This window comes from Molossus molossus, unplaced genomic scaffold, assembly GCF_014108415.1.
Source record: "Molossus molossus isolate mMolMol1 unplaced genomic scaffold, mMolMol1.p scaffold_m16_p_9, whole genome shotgun sequence".
In the NCBI taxonomy this organism is placed as follows: Eukaryota; Metazoa; Chordata; class Mammalia; order Chiroptera; family Molossidae; genus Molossus; species Molossus molossus.
Genome location: NW_023425403.1, coordinates 94,211,102 through 94,230,234, shown reverse-complemented (window position 1 = coordinate 94,230,234; position 19,133 = coordinate 94,211,102). Strand labels below are relative to the sequence as shown.

Genomic DNA, 19,133 nt, shown 5'->3' with positions numbered 1-19,133 from the left:
CATGCATTAAAATGGTGAAGGAAATCAGAATATGTCATCCCAAAATAGGTCTCCTTGACATAAGAACTATGTAAATAGCATATGCAGGAAAAGCTCTCTGCCTCCCCCTGTCTAAAAGCAGGACAAAAATTTACAAAGGTGTCCCTCTGCCTACCAGGAAGGACAAAAGTTAATCACTGGAGACCATATTGGACCCTTATCATCCTGGAGACTGAAACAGAGAAATCTACATAAACTTTACTAACTAGCTTATATCTACCAATGGTTTCCCATATATTTGCCACACCTCTAAAAATGTATTGTTCTTTGGCTAAGATTCTAGATAAGCTGCAATTCTAAGCCACCTTCTTTGAGTTACTCATCTCTTGGTACAGCAGACTCCCCTTATCTGTGGCAATGCCCCTAGTAGATATCTGAAATTGTGGACAGTACTGAATCCTACAAATACTATTTTTTCCTATACATACATACCTATGATAAAGTTTAACTTATAAATTAGGCACAGTAAGAGATTAACAACAACTAATAATAAAATAGAATTATAATAATATACTGTAATAAAAGTTATATGAATGTGTTCTCTCAAAATACCTTATTATAATGTACTCCCCCTTCTTCTTGTGATGATATGCCTACATGATGAGATGAGGTGAATGATGTGGGCATTGTGATGTAAAGTTAGGCTACTTATAAGGGTTACCTTTCACTGCAATATCTCAACAGTCCATCTGATCACTGAGATGGCTACTAAGTGACTAATGGGCAAGTGGCATACATAGCGTGGATACCCTGGACAAAAGGATGATTCATATCCTGGGTGGTATAGGGTGAGATGGCAAAGATTTCATCATGAATTGTTTATTTCTGGAATTTTCCATTCAATATTTCCAGGCTTTGGTTAACAGTGAGTAACTGAAACCATGGAATGTGAAACAGTGTACCAGGGGGACTTACCGTAGTCCCATGTGTTACATGTACAATACACATAGTAATGGGAATAAACTGTTTTGTCTGCCTAATTTGCAGGGCCCCAGACAGACAAACTAAGATAGGAAGAGGAATAGATTTTTTTCCTCCCCTACAATGGTGAAATAATTATAATACATAAATGTCTTTTCTTGGTAGACCTTTTCAGTCAAGGAGTTTTGCCTTGCCTCCTCCAATCTCCATCCGTCAAGACTAGGTAGGGAATTGGGAGTGCAGATATAAGGAAGTTCAAAGGGAGAAGAGGCAATGGCTCATCTCTCAGCAATGTCTCCCCATGGAAGATATACTGAAATGCAAAAATACGCCCTGGCCAGTTTGGCTCAGCAGTTAGAGCACTGGCCTGTGGACCAGAGAGTCCTGGGTTTGGTTCCCACTAGGAGCACGTGCCTTGGTTGCAGTTTGTCCCTGGCCCCGGTTGGGGTAATGTGGGTGGCAACCACTTGATGTGTGTCTATCTCATCAATGTTTCTCTCTCTCTCTTCCTCCCGTTCTACCTCCCGCTCTATCTGAAGATAAATACAAAAAATGTGCTCGGGTGAGGATAAAAAAAAAAGAAATGCAAAAGTACCAAAACCCAGGTTTGTCAAGTTGTAATATTAACTATGGTACTGAAATACAAACACCCAGGGCAGCGATATTTTCACTTTTTGCTGAGCATCCCCAGCAGCAGTGTTGGCTAGAATACTGGAGAAGAATGCTGTGTCTTTTTTTTAAAGAAGCCCCAAACAAGTTAGGAAATGGCTGTTTGGACAATGCTTCCAAAACCACAGATAACACTATGGACAATGTAAACTAAGAGTTGTCCACCCCATTCCTTCCCACCGTATTTCAGGTCACTGGTGATATCTAGATGAAGGGGTCAGCAAACTTCTGTAAGGGGCCAAATAGCAAATATTTTAGGCTTTTTTTTTTTTGGCCATATGGTCTCTGTCATGATTACTTAGCTCTGCTGTTGTAGCGTGAAAATAGAGACAATATGTAAATAAATGAGTGTGGCTACGTTTCCATAAAACTTTATTTATGGACACAAATTATAATTTCACATAATTTTCAAGTGTCATACAATATTATTCACCTCATTTTTGTCAGTTATTTAAAAAGGTAAAAATTATCTTAGCTTATGGGCCATACATAAACAGGTGGTAGTCTAAATTTGGCCCACAAACTATACACAGTTTGCCAACCTCTCATTTAGACAAGCAGTAACTCTTATGGTGAATGCAGCATGTTTGTTTTGGAGTCTGAGAGAATGAGCCACAGATATTAATCAAGACAGAAAAAAAGACTTTAAAAAAGGCAGGCACAGAGTTAAACAAAGCCTACTTTCTGTCTCCTTGGCTTTAGAGTTCAGATGCACTTGGACTGGTTTAAATCCATCGTTATCTTCAGAGCTGACAGATTCTGAGGAAGTAAATCCCTTAAAAGAACACAAGAAAGATATTACCTTCTAGGTCAGGAAAGAGAATTTAATTTAGTAGTTAGGCCCCTTTCATCAAGTGTCAATCTTTATAGGCTGTAGCTACCACACTGGTTTTGAAAGCCTCAAAGCTGATATCATAAGGAAACATAGGAGTGATGGAGCCCTTTGGGCTGTGTTCTACTTGTAGGCATGTGAGTAAGCTACAGCTACAAAGACTATAAAAACAGTCAAGACATTCTTTAGGCATTAAAATTCAAAATAAAATTCACCTAAATCTGTTTGTATCCATCAATTCTGATACCAGACTATGAATTTGGCTTCATGTATAAGATGTATAAAGATAAAAACAGCCCTGGCCGTTTTGGCTCAGTGGTTGGAGCATTGGCCTGGGGGACCAGAGAGTTCAGGTTCAGTTCCCAGTTCCCGCTAGGGGCACATACCAAAACAAACAAACAAACAAACAAACAAACAAACAAACAAAGATAAAAACACTCTGGATAGTTTCTACTTCCAAAAAGAGGTTAAAGAAGTTGCCTATCTATATATTGTAGTCATTGCAGTTACTTAAAATGATAACAACTTTTTTTTCAATCCTCACCCGAGGATATTTTTCCATTTATCTTCAGAGAGAGTGGGAGGGAAGGAGAGAAAGAGACATTGATGTGAGAGAGACACACTGATTGGTTGCCTCCTGCAGGACCCAGACCAGGGCTGGAGACCAAACTACAACCGAGGCACGTGCCCTTAACCGGAATAGAATCCCTGACTCTTTGGTCCCCGGGCCGACACTCTAACCACTGAGTCAAACTGGCCAGGGCAAAGCAAATGACAGTAACTTTTAGAAACAGTATTCTGCTGCCCTGGCCGGTTTGGTTCAGTGGTTAGGCATGTGGACCAAGGGTCGCAAGTTTGATTCCCGGTCAAGGGCACATACCTGGATGGCAGGTTTGAACCCTGGCCCCAGCCAGGGTTGTGAGGGAGGCAAACAATTGATGTGTCTCTCTCACATCAATGTTTCTTTCTTTCTTTCTCTCCCTCCCCCTCCCTCCCTTCCACTCTATCTAAAAAGCAGTGAAAAAAATATTCTTGGGTGAAGATTAATAAAAATAAAAACAAAACAAAAAAAGAGTTATTTGCTTAGCATGCACAATGAATGGCACAACTAACTGTTCAGTAAAAGCTGACCATTATTGTTATTCAAGTACTTAAATGGTCAACATTTATTGAGCACTTATCTGAGTGTCAAGCATGGTGCTACATGTTTCTGATGTTTATCTCACTTAATCTTCCTAACTGACTTAAATACTATTATCCTCATTTAACAGATAAAGAAATGCAGACAAGGAGATGTCACCCAGCTAGAAAGCAGCAGAGCTGGAGGTCAAACAAGGTCTATGCGATCCCATGGCTCAATTTTCATAATTATGTATGTGATGCTGAAGAGGTTTCTACTGTGTTTAGTAGGCAGAGAGCAAAATTTGCATACCACCCAGGGCAGAGTTTTTATTTTTCATCAGAGCCCTAATGTGAACCACCATTATGTCTGCCTCTTTTTCCTGCATCTTTCTCTACTTCTAAGTTACAGTCCCTAACTGTTCTTCTCAGTTTAGATTCAAAATTGTATCTTCAGAGGCTATCATGTAAAATGTTGATTTCTTGATGACTTTTCACTAGGTCACATATTTTCTTTTTCATGCATCTCACAACCTTATCTCCTTAACCTAAATTACTTAATATTTTTCATCTTATTATTACCAACTCAAATACTTCAGCTTCTACATATTCTCAGAACAGGACAGCTTTCAGTCTCAGTGGAACACACTCTCAGATCATGACCGACATTCTCCTTATAAATCTAAGTTTGGGAACATGCTTACCACCATGGAGGATACTAAGTAAATAAAACGTGGTCATTAACACTTCAACAGTACTCCCACTTCAAAACAGTAAAAGAAATCCTACATCTTATTAAGTAGCACAAACAATTTGAACTAAGTAAAAGATAGAAAAGTGAGACCATAGTTAATGTTCTCAGAAGGGCCCCATCTACATTTTGCAATTTTTACCATCTTTTTCCCATCGGGTTGAATAATGGCTATCTTGGCTTTTGGAGTTCTAATGACTGAATGATACTGAATTCTTGAAATATTGTTACATTTCATTTCTCTGAAAAGAAAAAAAAAGTTATTCCAGATAATATCAATGTTACTGAAATATCCATTAGAAATTAATCTAAGTAATAACATCTATGCCTGACCCTTACTAGAAGAAGAGAATACTATTTTAAAGGCAATCATATTTTAAAATGTTAAAAAAAAGAAGAAAATCATGAAAAGTATTGGGAATAGAATGGTGATCGGAAAGAAAAAGAACTGTCAAGTAAGATATCCATAAAGAACCTGATTAAAGTCATAACATTTTTAAAGGTAAAACCCCAGAAATTCAACACTGAAGAAATAAAGTATGTTGGCTAGATTTTTAAATCTGAGTGTCCTAGATTTCTCAGTGTTAAACTTACAACTGTGAAGCAAATGTATATACAGGGAAAGAAAGGAAGGAAAGAAGGTAGGAAGGTAGGAAGGAAGGAGGAAAAAAGGAAGGAAGGAAGAGAATAATCACTCTCGACCAATAATACAGATCAATTTTTGATTGGGTTCCTAAGATCTTACTTACATAACACACTCTTTTGGATTATTACTGAACTTAGGTGGACACTCTTCAGCCTTAGCACTTCTAGGATGTGTTTCCAGTTTTAATGGGATAGCTTCAACCTCACAATCTGCAACTTCTATTTTCCTCTTTTTTGAAAACATATTTTTCATAATATTTTCTTCTTTTCTATTTTCACCAATAGTATCAAGTTTCTCAGTGTTAGATCTGCTTAGTAATCTTCCTAGCAGAAAGTAAAAGAGTTTAACAAGACAAAAGATAACACAGTAAATGCTAAGCAACAAAAGGGCATCATCTCTATTCTGCACCATTACTAAAAAACCCTAAGAGGTATATCTTATTTCTAGAATGAAGATAAACACATTAATATCCTAGAAAACTACTGCAAGAAATAATAAAAGACCAGTAAGAGGTTTCATATCTTCTAGTATATGAAAAAATATCAGACATTTTTTAAAAAGCCCTTGTCTGTTTTGGTGTATGTGAAAGAAGAAATTTAGCTACAATAATATAAAACAAAAATATAGATCAGAAAGCATACTAGAAAATTAGAGAGGTGAACTCTAGCCTTAAGATTATAGCTTTGGTGTCTAGTTAAAAATGCTTTATCATTTAAAACCAATATTCTTTTATAAAGAGACCTATTTAAATCTGTGGTGACATGTACCTATTGTTCTCATAGTACATCCTAGTGTAACATTAAAATCTTAGTCTAATATTTATGCATTTTCCCCCAAGGATCTCAAAATTACAGTTACCAAAGTTAGTAGCTGGATCAGAGATACCTTAACTACATTTTCTAGCAATACGGATAAAGACAATACTTTCTGGACACTATTTGGCATTTTATAGGCAGCTGACTTTCATCAAAGAGTTATTTTGAGAAATATAAGAAATGACTGTGTAGGCAAGTTGTGCGTCTATCAGTGGTATGTGGCAGGAATCCAAGTGTGACTATTCTGAATTCTGATAATTCTTGCCTTCACTGAGGTGAACCTGAAAATTCAAATGAGGAGGGTTGCTCTGGTCCCCACTGCCCAGCTGCAAAGACTCAGTCCAATACATTTCCTTTAACATAGCTCTAGAGTATGTTTCCTCAACCCTCCTCATTTCCAGGCAACACAAGGAGTGGGGATCTTCGACTAACACTCTGGGGTAACTGGTCAAGACTACTGGACACTGGCACATCAGGCCTGGCAGCTGTGGCCCTAAAGAATCGATCCCTGCACCACAACAACACACTGGTTGGGAAGTTATGTTCAGAATGTGGAAAACTCTCTCCAGTCTCTGAAACGGAGTGTGCTGCCTAAAGTCACTGCCTGAACCACCATCTGTAGGTATTTATTACAAAATTACCTTATAAAATTCTAATAGCCGATAATTCACTAATTTAGTTTTCCTCTTTAAAAAGTTTTCTTATTTTACCCAAAAGCATCTGTAGCCATGAAGACAAAAAAATAAAAATGTGCCTCACATAATAACAAATTTTATCTGAGCCTTCCTTTTCTGGAACATCTGGTACCTCCTGAAGTATGTGGAACCTCCGAAAGCATCGTATCCCCTTAGTACTCAATTTCCCAGTCATCACATTCCTTCCTCTGATGCTCCTCCTATACACTGTTGCACTTGTTCTTGCTGCTATAAGATCTCAACGGGTGTCTAGTAAAATGGAGATTCAGAAGTGTAGATCTTACACTTCTTTGAAAATAAATCTTTGCTTTACCTGAATAAGTACAAACAAATGTCCCTCTGTCAATGTCATCTAGGCAGCGGACTCCCCATCCTTTCTTCTCAGTTTTGAACACCTGTAGCCTCACCTGAAGTCCATGTTGAACAACTCGGTTTTGACACATTTGTCGATTACACTTGCACAACAGGCTGCATTCATAAATGCTGTCAATAAAATATTCAAGAGATCAATCAGGCATCCTAAATTAAAACCAAAAGCACTTTATATTGTTACCTCGCTAACAACAACAGACTAAGTGTGATGGAAGGCTCCTATAGCTGGACTGCCTGGGTTCCTATCAGAGCTCCAGCATTTACTAGCTCTGTGATCTTGGAAGAGTTATTTAACCTCTCTGTGCTTCAATTTTCCATTTTTAAAATGGGGATTATATGATAGTATGTATCATATATATTACAGTACATACACACACAAATCATAGGGTTGTTTGTGAAGATTAAATAAGTCAATGTTTACAAGGTGCTTGGGACAACAGCTGGCACACAATAAATATTAGCTCTTTAAAAATGTCTGGGAAAATCTAAGAAGTAAATGTATGGGAAGGGACTATCTAAGAAGAAAAAATATTCTGTTTATTTTTTAATAGCAACCTTGAAAGGCTGGGAATTCCCAGTTCTTAGAAGAGCTCTGCACAGGGTATTTCTTACTGAGAAAATAGCTGCCTCAAGTAGGCTAACTCGAGAGAGATGATAGCCAGACTCAACACAGGTGAGTGCTGGGTTCTGGTACATCCTTCATGATACATGTGTGGTCTCTGACTTCCAATTCTAAGAACAATAGCAGGTTTGTTATTTTTTAATTCCTTAATTTAGATTTTTGGTTAAAAAAATTAGATTTAACATCTACAAGACCACAGGCCACCTAAACTACCCACCTTCAAACATACAAACACCCTGCAATAAATCCTCAAGGTATCTTACCCAGTAGGTATGTGTTTCTGTAGCCTTTTATATTTATATCCAATGGTTATTTTATCTCTTGACCAGGGGCAAATCTCAGCATTCCTTGCTGTCATTTGAAGACATGCACATTTTGTTCTAAAAAGGAAGGAAATGAATGGAGAAGTCAGAATGAAAAAAACACCAAGTAAAGAAACTGTCTTTTTTTTTTTAATCCTCACTGGAGGATATTTTTCCATTGATTCTTTTTTAGGGAAGAAGGGAGAAAAGGAGGAAGGGAGGGAGAGAGAAACATTAAAGTGAGAGAGACACATCGATTGGTTGCCTCCTTCATTACCCCAACTAGGGCTGGGGATCAATCCTGCAACGGAGGTACGTGCCCCTGACCAGGAATCGAACCCATGACTCTTTGGTCTATGGGCCAACACTCTAACCTCTAACTGCTGAGCCAAAACCGGCCAGGGCAAGAGACTGCCTTGATTAAAATGTAAATGACATAGGAAAGGATGTAATTGTACTTAGGATAGTCATTTGCCTCATGTACAGTTGAACTTCTTCCTTAAATTCTCTGTGCAAGAGAATTTCTACCAAAAGTTTACAAATAATTATAAATTGTCCTGTACCTCTATTTGCTCATTAAATAAATACTCAACTCTGTGTGTGACTGTGCGTGTGCGTGTGTATATATTTTTGTTTGTTTGTTTTTGTTCTTTTTTAAATCCTCACCCGAGGATATTTTTCCATTTATCTTCAGATAGAGTAGGAGGGAGGGAGAGAGGGGGAGAGAGGGGTAGAGAGGTGGGTGGGGGAGAGAGAGAGAAACTTCGATGTGAAAGAGACACACTGACTTGTTACCTCCCACACGACCCCGACCAGGGCTGGGGACGAACTGCAACTGAGGTACATGCCCTTAACCGGAATCAAACCCAAGATTCATTGGTCCGCTGGCTGATGCTCTAACTGCTGAGCCAAATCGGCCATGGCTTTAACTATATTTTTTAACTTTTCAAAATGAATTCTGTTCATTTCATATTCAACAGAGACTTGTTCGTGAATATTTTCCTAGGTCCACTTTCCTACAATGGATAAACTTATGTGTGTGTCAAACTCAAAAGGGTATGTAAATAGTTTTGTAGATGTCTTAAATTACCTTTCTTTCCAATGACATAAAAACAGACTGGAGAAGTTGGTGCTAGTTATCTGGTTACTACAGTTTGTTGTTTACTATGTTGCTAAAAAAGAAACATGCAACTATAAAATGTTTTCCCTCTATTTAAATAATTATCTAACATGACAAGAGACTTATAACTTGATAGGGAGTAAGGAACCTGGGTATCTCAGCTGTAAATTGGATATGTGACTGGTGAGCTGGTTAAACTCTCTGGATCTACCTTTTTTGTTCAACAAGTGACTTTGAGGTCTTTTCTTCAATGTTTCTCGTCTGTATTTTTCTGTATTTATACACATGCATAAGAGTGGTGGCTAATGTTTGCAAAAGAAAAATAAAAAAGTTCATTGATTTGGATTCTGTTTATATATATATATATATTTTTTTATCCTCATCCGAGGATATTTTTCCATTTTTTGTACAGACAGAGTGGGAGGGAGAGAGAAGAAGAGAGAGAGAGAGAAACATCGATGTGAAAGGGACACATCGAGTGGCTGCCACCCGCACGACCAATCAGGGCCGGGGACAAACTGCAACCGAGGTACATGCCCTTAGCGGGAACCGAACCCGGGTCTCTCCGGACCGCAGGCAGACGCTCTAACCGCTGAGCCAAACCGGCCAGGGCAGGATTCTGTTTATAGATGTAAAAATTTAAAGATGCTTTTTTTGATATGATTTTGTTCGCAAAGTTTAAAAGAACAGAAAAATATAAACAGTAATACAATTAACACTCATATTTCTACCACATAGAATTAGCTATCATGATTCTGTCTAGTCCTTCTTTTTCCTATATATATAATTTAAAACATATACACTATATGCTCTTCCTCAAAAAATAAAAATATATTGCCCTGGCCGGTTTGGCTCAGCGGTTAGAGCGTCGGCCTGCGGTCCAGAGAGACCCAGGTTTGGTTCCCGCTAAGGGCATGTACCTCGGTTGCAGTTTGTCCCCGGCCCTGGTTGGTGGTGCAGGTGGCAGCCACTCGATGTGTCCCTTTCACGTCGATGTTTCTCTCTTTCTCTCTCTTCCTCTCTCCCTCCCACTCTACCTGAACAAAAAATGGAAAAAATGTCCTCGGGTGAGGATAAAAAAAAAAAAAAAAAAAAAAAAATTAAACATTACAGATAAGACTTAAGTCTCCCTTATACTTTTAAATACATATAGATCTACAAACAATATATCATACTGTTTTTAAATATTTACTCTAGTTATTATCCTACAACTTGCTTTTTTTCAGTATTGTTCATGAGACCCAATCTGTGTTATATTCAAATCTAATTAATTCCTCTAAACTTTTCTACAGAATTTAGATATACAATTATGTTGCTTAATTAAGTTGCTTGGTATACAATTAGTTGCTTGAAGTTTTCAATATGACAAATGCTGCAATGAACAGCCTATTCTTATGCACGTGTGTAAGCATTTCTATAGCAGTAGCTTTCAAATATTTTTGACTATGACCCATGGTAGAAAAAACATTTTCATGATCCTATGTAAGTACACATATTTATGTATGTGTGCATGGGTATAAACTGAAACAACAGTGGTATGAAACTTGACCCTTATCGTGTGTGATGCACTTGGATTTTTTTTGTACTATTTAATTTTAAAAAATGCTAGTTACAACCCTTTAAATGACTTTACATCTTACTAAACCTATAGCTTGGAAAACAATGCTCTAGATATATACTTAGAAGTACTATAGCTGGAAAGTACATGTGCACCTCTTCAATTGTTGTGTAATTTTTTGAACACCCCACTCTCCCTGCTAAATTACTGACTGGCTTGGTATGAAATTCTAGTTTTACATTTATTTTCCTTCAGTATTTTAAGCTAATACACCTCTTCCTTTGTTCTATTATTTCTGATTAAAAGTGTGTTGTCTTATTTTTCCTCTTTTCTGAGTTTTTGAAATTTACTCTTTACCTTACTTTTTTTTAAAAAATGATTTTATTGATTTTAAAAAAATTTTTTTTTAGAGAGACAGAAACATCGATGTGAGAGGGAAACATCAATCGGCTGCCTCCTGCATGTCCCTACTGGGGATCAAGCCTGCAACCTAGCATGTGCCCTGACTGGGAATCAAACAGGGACCTCTCAGTCTATGGGACGATGCTCAATCCACTGAGCCATGCTGGCTAGGCTACCCTAGATACTTTTTGAGTTGCATCAATATATTTAGATTTGTCTTCTTTTCCTTTCTTATTTAAGTAAGTTTTCTGACTGTGAGGATTCTTTTTTTTTTTCAATTCTGGAAAATTCTCAGCTATTATCTCTTTGAATGTTGCTCTTTATTGTAGATGTTGCAGTTTCTCATTTTATCCTCCATATTTTTATTTGTTAATCCTCATCTGAAGACACTTTTCCATTGGATTTTGGACAGAGTGGAAGGAAGGGAGGGAGAGAGAGAAACTTTGACGTGAGAGAGACACATCGATTGGTTGCCTCCTGCATGACCCCAACTGGGGCCGGGTATCAAACCTGCAATCCAGGTATGTGCCCTTAACCGGAATCTAACGCAAGACCCTTTGGTCTAATTGCTGAGCCAACACTGAACAGGGCTATACTCCATATTTTTTAACCTGTAACTCATTTTCCCCATATCTACCTCCCCTTGCATTTTGAGAAATCTTAGACTTTGCCATGTAATTTACTAAGTCTTTCTCCAGCTATACCAATGCTAACACTTAGTCCGTCAATTTCATTTTTTATTTCAATGACCATATGTTTTATTTCCCATATTTCCAAATAGTTATTTTTCATATATACCTCTTAAATATAATCTTCTTTTCTTGTTTTTCTTGCTTCATGGATGCTAATATTTTAGTTCTTTGGACACTTTAAGCATACCTATCATAAAGTCTCTTTCAGTCACATTCTACATTTATTTTTTATTCTTTAGGTGTGAATTCTCCCATTTGTTGGGACTCAAGCTGCCTTCATGGTCTATAAAGCATGACTGTGTGTTATGACTGTTTAAAATAATATATCTGGTGGAGTTTACTCCTGTGTGTTCTAAAATTACATATAAACTGAGCCCTGGCCGGTTTGGCTCAGCAGTTAGAGCATTGGCCCTTGGACCAGAGTCCCAGGTTTGGTTCCTGATAAGGGCAGGTACTTCGGTTGCAGTTTGTCCCGGGCCCCAGTTGCTGTTGTGTGGGTGGCAACCAGTCGATGTGTCCCTCTCACATCAATGTTTCTCTATCTCTCTTCCTCCCTCTCTCCCTCCCACTCTATCTGAAGATAAATGCAAAAATGTCCTTGGGTGAGGATAAAAAACAAAACAACAACAAAAAATCCCTTAAACTGACCATAAAGTAGAATAAACAATGTCCAACAGTTTTTTTCTCCTGCACTGAAAGAGATTGACCTTAGCCAGGCATAGTTGGGTTATACTTAGAGGCAATGTTAAACAAAAGAAAACAACTTATTTTTAAACAGAATTAAACTTGGTACAGTGACGGGCTTCCTTTGACAGTCCTAAAGTAACTGAACCAAAATGATGTAACAGCAGATTTAATGTAATGTAACAGTACATATAATGCAATTCCATTCTATATACAGTCGTCCCTCATTTATCACGGTTAATCCCTTCGAGTGGTTGCACCTGGGGAATACATAGGCCTACAGTCCATACATACAGTAATTTTAATTTTAATACAGGGGTGTATAACTGACTCAGACAACCAAGCGCATGCTGTATCATTTTCATTGTCTCAATCAACTTTTTAATATATTTGATATATTTGAAAAAACCGTGATATAGAATGAAGCTGCAAAAGTTGAAACGTGAAGTGGAGGGACGACTGTATGCATACCTACAAAAACATGTATGTTACACACCCTTAAAACAAAGTGATTTCAAAGTCCTAATATATTAGAACATGTTTTCATTTGTTTTATATGATGTTGATGTTATGATCAAGAGAGTACTAATTATAACCACCATTAACTTTCTAAAAATACTGCAAATAAATTACTTGCAACAGTAAAACACAACATATAACATATGGTTAAGAGCATGGGTTCGAATTGTAGCTCTTCAATTTGTTTGTCCTATGACCTTATAATCTGGCCTCTCAATTTCCTTATTTGTGACATGGAAATAATATCACTACCTCATGGGGTTTTGTGAGAATTAAATAAAATGTATGTAATGCAACTGTCATAGTTACATGGGACTAGTTGTAATTGTGATTATGGTACTAGCTTAAAGAAAATACTCATCCTTGGAGGAAATAATTTTCAAATTACTATAATAGTTGGTGCAGAATTTTCTTTCCCATTGCCAGTGAGAGAGTGCATCTTTCCATTTTAGACTCTTGTTGAATAGTTTTAGATAGACAGACAGACAGACAGATTGATACATAGCAGGACTTAACATGTATCCCTAACATTCAGAAGGGTTTTTGAAATGCCATGTTATTCTACTCACATGTCTATGCAGCCCTCAGAACAGTCACATGAATCAGTAAACATGTTGGAAAAGTTGTTTAGGTAATATGCTCGTGGCCACACAGTCTTTCTGTACTTAAAGTGTGGAAGCTTTCTATTGTCAATTTCATTACAGAAAGAAATGGGCACCAATTCCACTCCATTGCTAATATCCAGATCAGAAACAATTTCTTCTTGCTTTGGATAATTCCGAGTCAACTGAACATAGGTATTGAAAGAAAAGTTATCTGTAAATAAAAAGTTACACTCTGTCTCAAGCAGGTAACGAAAAACTTCATCCATGCTTCGTAGACTCCTTCCACAAGGGGTTTTATAACTCACGTGGAGTGCTGAAGAATGAGAGTTTGTCTTTGCATGTCGTCTTTGGAAGTGGCATGTAATTGGTAGCTGCAGAGGGTTTTCTCCCTTGGTTAGTGGCATTTTTATCAGACAGGCACCAGAGCAATCATGACTTTGGTAAGACAAATTCAAAGATGATTCTTTTTCTCTAAAGTCTGCAGCTTTATTTTCCAGAGGGAGAATTTCCTTATTTTTTGTAGATCTGTTTAAAATTAATTATTTATTAGTACCTCAAATTTATAGTACAATTCTCTATTTTTAAAAAACACTGCATGCTAATGTGGTAATTAGTTGCTATTATTTTCTTTTTAGAAAATAATAAAAATAAGCCAGACTCTGAAATAAACATTTTACTATGTTCTGCAGACATATAAAGGTATGCCTTGAGGGTTTTCTCTCGCCCTCTAGACATAACATATGTGGTGCTTTTTTCCAGCACTTCTCCAACTGGGTGTCTGGTAATTCAGTTTAATTCTGACACTATCTACCTGGAGTCGGTATCAGATCCCACATGTTAAAGGGTTCAGTCCTACAAGACTGTCCCCATTTCAGATGCAAAATACAAATCCCATGTACTCATACTTCTGACTGACCCTGGGTTCCCACGACTCCCTCCCTCAGGTTTGATAAATCTGTAGAAAGACTCACAGAACTCAAGAAAGCAGTTTAATAACTATTATTAGTTTTTAATAAAAGATGGAACCCAGGAACAGCCAAATGGAAGTGATGCATAAAGCAGGATGAGTGGGAGGGTGCATGGTAAGCCCTCTCCATGTGTCTCCCTTTCAGCACCACTGAGTGTTCACCAATCAGGAAGCTTCCAGAACCTTGTTTAGAGGTTTTATGGAGGTTTCATTACATAAGCATGACTGAGTAAATCACTGACCACTGATGATTATCTGAATCTCTAGCTGTTCTCTCCTCCCCAAAGGTTGGAATGTAGTGCTGAACATTTTAAGTTTCTAATCAAGGTTTAGTCTTTCTGGCAACCAGTCCCCATACTGAAACTAAGCAGGAGCCCCTCACCAAGAATCATTTCATTAACATGCCAAAGACACTCTTCTTACTCAGGAGGTTCCAAAGGTTTCAGAAGCTATGTGCAAGGCACTGAGACAAAGACCAACTATATTGCTATATCACAACCTAATTTCAGAATACTCCAGAGAGGTGTGATTATAGCTGTAACATTTTCCTATAGCACCTAGCAAATTTAGAGTTAGAGCATGCATTCAATAAATAGGTGAGGAAGGTTACATCTTTAGGTATGCCTGAGTCAAGCCTTCTGCATACAAAAAACAGTAAAGGCTAGCCCCAAAGTAATTCATTCACCAAGAATCTTTTACACTGTGTTCGCTTTCAACAACTGCTACCAAGTGAATTTTTTCCATAATATGTAATTCACCTGGCACAGTGATACATCTGAAAATGGTAAACTGATAGGAGAAAATGGGCAGTTACTGATTTTAAGAAAATATCTGTGAAAGGATTCCATATGCATTTGGAACTCAGGTTTTAATTTTTCACAAAGAACCTCACTTTTGTTTGATGTAATATTTTCTATCTTTAGGTGCCTTTACTGAAAAAGTAATATAAGAATTTTAGAGATATTTTTATACTCACTATATAACTCAGCATGGTCTAATAGAACTTCCTGCTCTGATGGAAATGTTCTATATCTGTGCTATCCAACTGGGTAGCTATCAGCCATGTGTAGCTGCTGAGCACTTTTAACTGTGGCTAGTGAACCAAAGAACTGAATTTTAAATTTTATTTAATTTTAATTAATTCAAATTTAAATAGCCATGTGTAGTGGCTACCATATTGAATGCATAGATATGAGGCTCTTCATCCTTTTTCCAGTTGTATAGTAATCCTTTGCATAAATTCCATAGTTCATTTAATTAGTGTTTGCTCTGTTGTTTCCTTTCTTTTGCTATTATAAATCATGATGTAATGAATAGCCTGTACATAACAATTTCATACATGTAAAGATGTCACTGCGGAATACATTCCCAGAAGTGGAAGTACTAGGTCTCAAGGTAAATGGATTAGTAATTTTGTTAAGATTGTCAAATTGCTCTCCAGTGGGTAAGCCCCTCCAGCAATTTGTGAATGCCTGCTCCTATAGCTTCATAAATCAATGGCTCTTGATGCTTTTGGATTTCTGACAATCTAAAAGGCTAAAGGATATACATTTACTTATACATTTTTAAATGTTGGATGCATTTGTTTCCAATTTTTCTGTTACTACTTTGATGAATATCCTCATACATAAATGCCTGACTAAATTTTGGATTATTACTTTAGTATACATTTCTTTAAGAGGAATTACTAGGTCAACAGGAATATACATTAAAAAGTATTAATAAAACTTTAAAAATACACATAAGAGTCTATTTTTCTCATAAAAAAGACTAATATATTGGACACCTGTGGTACTTGTGAGAACTGTAGAACTAACCTTTGGCACATAATGACTCTGTCTAAATCTCTGCACTAAGAGACAACCAAACTCTAGCAAGGCTTCTAGCAGCATAGAGCCTAGGATGACCCCAGCCCCCTCCATAAAATGCCTGCCTGAGATGGCTACCGGGAAAGCTCAAGGCTACCAGGAGGATTTACTGTTTCTAGTCAACAACTGAAGGTAAACAAATCCCTCACCTTACTTTCTTACAGCATTTACTAAAATGGGCTTACAATTGTGAATCATTCCTCCTTCCTTCTGAGAGGTATATGTATCTCCTACAACTCAGGAGTGTGTTTCTCAAGGACTTGAAAGCCATTCCCTTGAAAGGCAATTAGCGGGAAGGATAGGGCCTCTGTCTTCCAGTTTCTGTGGGAGGACAGACTCCTAACTTCAAAAATTGCTAGCTAGTACACACAGCCGGCCTCAAGGGTACTCACACTCATCAAACCCTTGTAATTCTTTACTTGGGCCCTGCTCTTCCTCCTTCCTTCATTCCCTTACGTGACTGTGTTTCTAAACCCTCTTTTTAGCTTAATAAAGTTAAAGTTGAATCATAGATTTTTTTTTTAGGTAGATAAGATTATCTACAAATAATCTAATTTTGTACATTTTAATAATCATATTTTCTTCAATTGTCTATTGTACTGGATAGAATTACTTTAAAATATTAAATAACAATTATGATAGCAGGCATTTCTGTTTTAATCTAATTTAATGGAAATGCCTTTAGAGTTGCATCAATACACAGAATGTAGATATTGGTTAAAAAAATACATTCTCACCCTGACTGGTTTGGCTCAGCGGTTAGAGCGCCAGCCCACGGACCAGAGAGACTTGGGTTCGGTTCCCACTAAGGACTCGTACCTCAGTTACAGTTTGTCCCCCTGCCCTGGCTGGGGTCGTGAGGGTGGCAACCAGTCGATGTGTCTCTCTCATATAGATGTTTCTCTCTCTCTTCCTCCCTCTTTCCTTCCCGCTCTATCTGAAGATAAGTGCAAAAATGTCCTCAGGTGAGGATAAAAAAAAAAATACATTCTCTATCACATTAAAAAAACTGTTCTTCACCCTGGCCTTTGTTGCTCAGATGGTTGAGCAATATCCCATGCACCAAGAGGTGATAGGTTTCATTACCGATTAGGACACATGCCCAGGTCTCAGGCTCAATCCCCAGTAGGGAGCATGCAGGAGGCAGCCGATTGATGTCTCTCATGGATGTTTCTGTCTCTCCCTCTTTAAAAATCAATAAAAATATATTTTTAAAAAAATAGTTCTATTTCTCATAGCTAGTATTGACTTTTTAAAATCTTGGGCATTTCTTTTTTTTTCTTTTTAAGATTTTTAAATTGATTTTGAGAGAGAAAAGGAGGGAAAGAGAGTGAGAAACACCGATGTGAAAGCAAAACATTGATCCTGTACATCCCCACTGAGGATCAAGCCCGAAACCCAGGCATGTGCCCCCCCGCCCCAGCCAGGAATTGAACTGGCAACCTTTCAGTGCACAGGATGACACCCAACCAAACCACACTGGCCAAGACTGGGCATTTCTTGTTTTTTAAAATCCTCATCTGAGGATATTTTTCTATTTATCTTCAGACAAAGTTGGAAGGAGGGAGGGAGGGAGGGAGGAAGGGAGGAAGTAGGGGGGGAGAGAGAGAGAGAGAGAGCGAGCCACACTGACTGGCTGTCTTCTGCATGACCCGACCCAGGCCAGGGTCGAACTGCAACCAAGGTACATACCCTTGACTGGAATCGGACCTTCGACTCATGGTCCATGGGCTGATGCTCTAACCACTGAGCCAAACTGGCCAGGGCAGGACTGGGCATTTCTTAAGAAAGGCCTTTTATTCCCGAGGTCTACTTCTGTAAAATAATAGATTTTCTAATACTAAATCATTCTTGCTTGACTAGTATAAATTCTACTTGGTCATTTCATTCTTTTAATATTTCTCTGGATTAGAATTGTAAAATTTTATTTAGAATCTCTGTATCCATAATAGTGGTAGTATTTAAACATTTTGGGGCCATGAACTATTTAGATAATCTAATGAAAGCTATAAACTCTCTCCCTAGAAATATACTATTAATATAAAAATTTGCATATCATTCAGGTGCTGCATAGCTCCTAGTTTAAGGATTCATCTTTATTATAATTAACTCTATACTTTGATGATTTCCATGCTACTGCCACTTCTTAATACTGTCTTTTCCAATCCTAAATTCTTCATTCTGAATCATCTTTTGGTTAGCAAAAGGATGTTTGAAAAGTGTTCCAAAATGATATGTGGATGGTATATTTTCTGAGCTTTTGGGAGTAGCCTGCTTTTTGTTATTTTACTGTTGTTGTTGTTTTTGTTTCTGTCTTGATACTTGTAAGGTATTTAACCTTTAAGACTGATACCAAAACTTTTTTTAACCAATATTAATCTATGTCTAATTTTCATTATTGTGGTACTTGGTGAAGCCTTTTACCTCCAGACTTGATAGTTTCTCATACTCAGAAGTTATTTTGTTTGATTATAGCTTCTGCTTCATTTATTCTAGCTTCTGAAATTTTGTTTATTTGCTTGTTTTAGTTCAGAAAAAAATATGGCAGATTTTTCCACAAGAAATGCTTTTGTAGTACTGCTTGCATTCATTTTTTTTTTTTTTCATTTTTTGTTCAGATAAAGTGGGAGGGAGAGAGGAAGAGAGAGAGAGAGAGAAACATTGACGTGAAAGGGACATATCGAGTGGCTACCACCCGCACGACCAACCAGGGCCGGGGGCAAACTGCAACCGAGGTACGTGCCCTTAGCAGGAACTGAACCTGGGCCTCTCTGGAACGCAGGCCGATGCTCTAACCGCTGAGCCAAACCAGCCAGGGCTTGCATTCATTTTTTAAATATACTGAAAATGTCTACATTTTATAATTATAAAGGTACCACATTTTTAAATGGAAAAGACATGTATTTTCATTTTCTAGTTGCTAAAGCAATTTTGA

At 37.5% G+C, this 19,133-nt stretch overlaps 1 protein-coding gene across 5 annotated transcripts in view; it reads right to left on the bottom strand.

The window, feature by feature from the left end:
- The window catches only part of SETDB2 (SET domain bifurcated histone lysine methyltransferase 2), a 110,520-nt gene that overhangs the window by 58,883 nt on the left and 32,504 nt on the right, over positions 1-19,133 (bottom strand). For all 5 annotated transcript variants that reach the window (XM_036250336.1, XM_036250335.1, XM_036250337.1 and 2 more), the window contains 6 exons: positions 13,328-13,888; positions 7,745-7,861; positions 6,801-6,970; positions 5,081-5,300; positions 4,474-4,573; positions 2,311-2,404 (listed from right to left, as the gene is read on the bottom strand). In XM_036250336.1, coding sequence (XP_036106229.1) covers positions 2,311-2,404; positions 4,474-4,573; positions 5,081-5,300; positions 6,801-6,970; positions 7,745-7,861; positions 13,328-13,888 — 1,262 coding nt within the window. The remainder of the gene's footprint in view (positions 1-2,310; positions 2,405-4,473; positions 4,574-5,080; positions 5,301-6,800; positions 6,971-7,744; positions 7,862-13,327; positions 13,889-19,133) is intronic.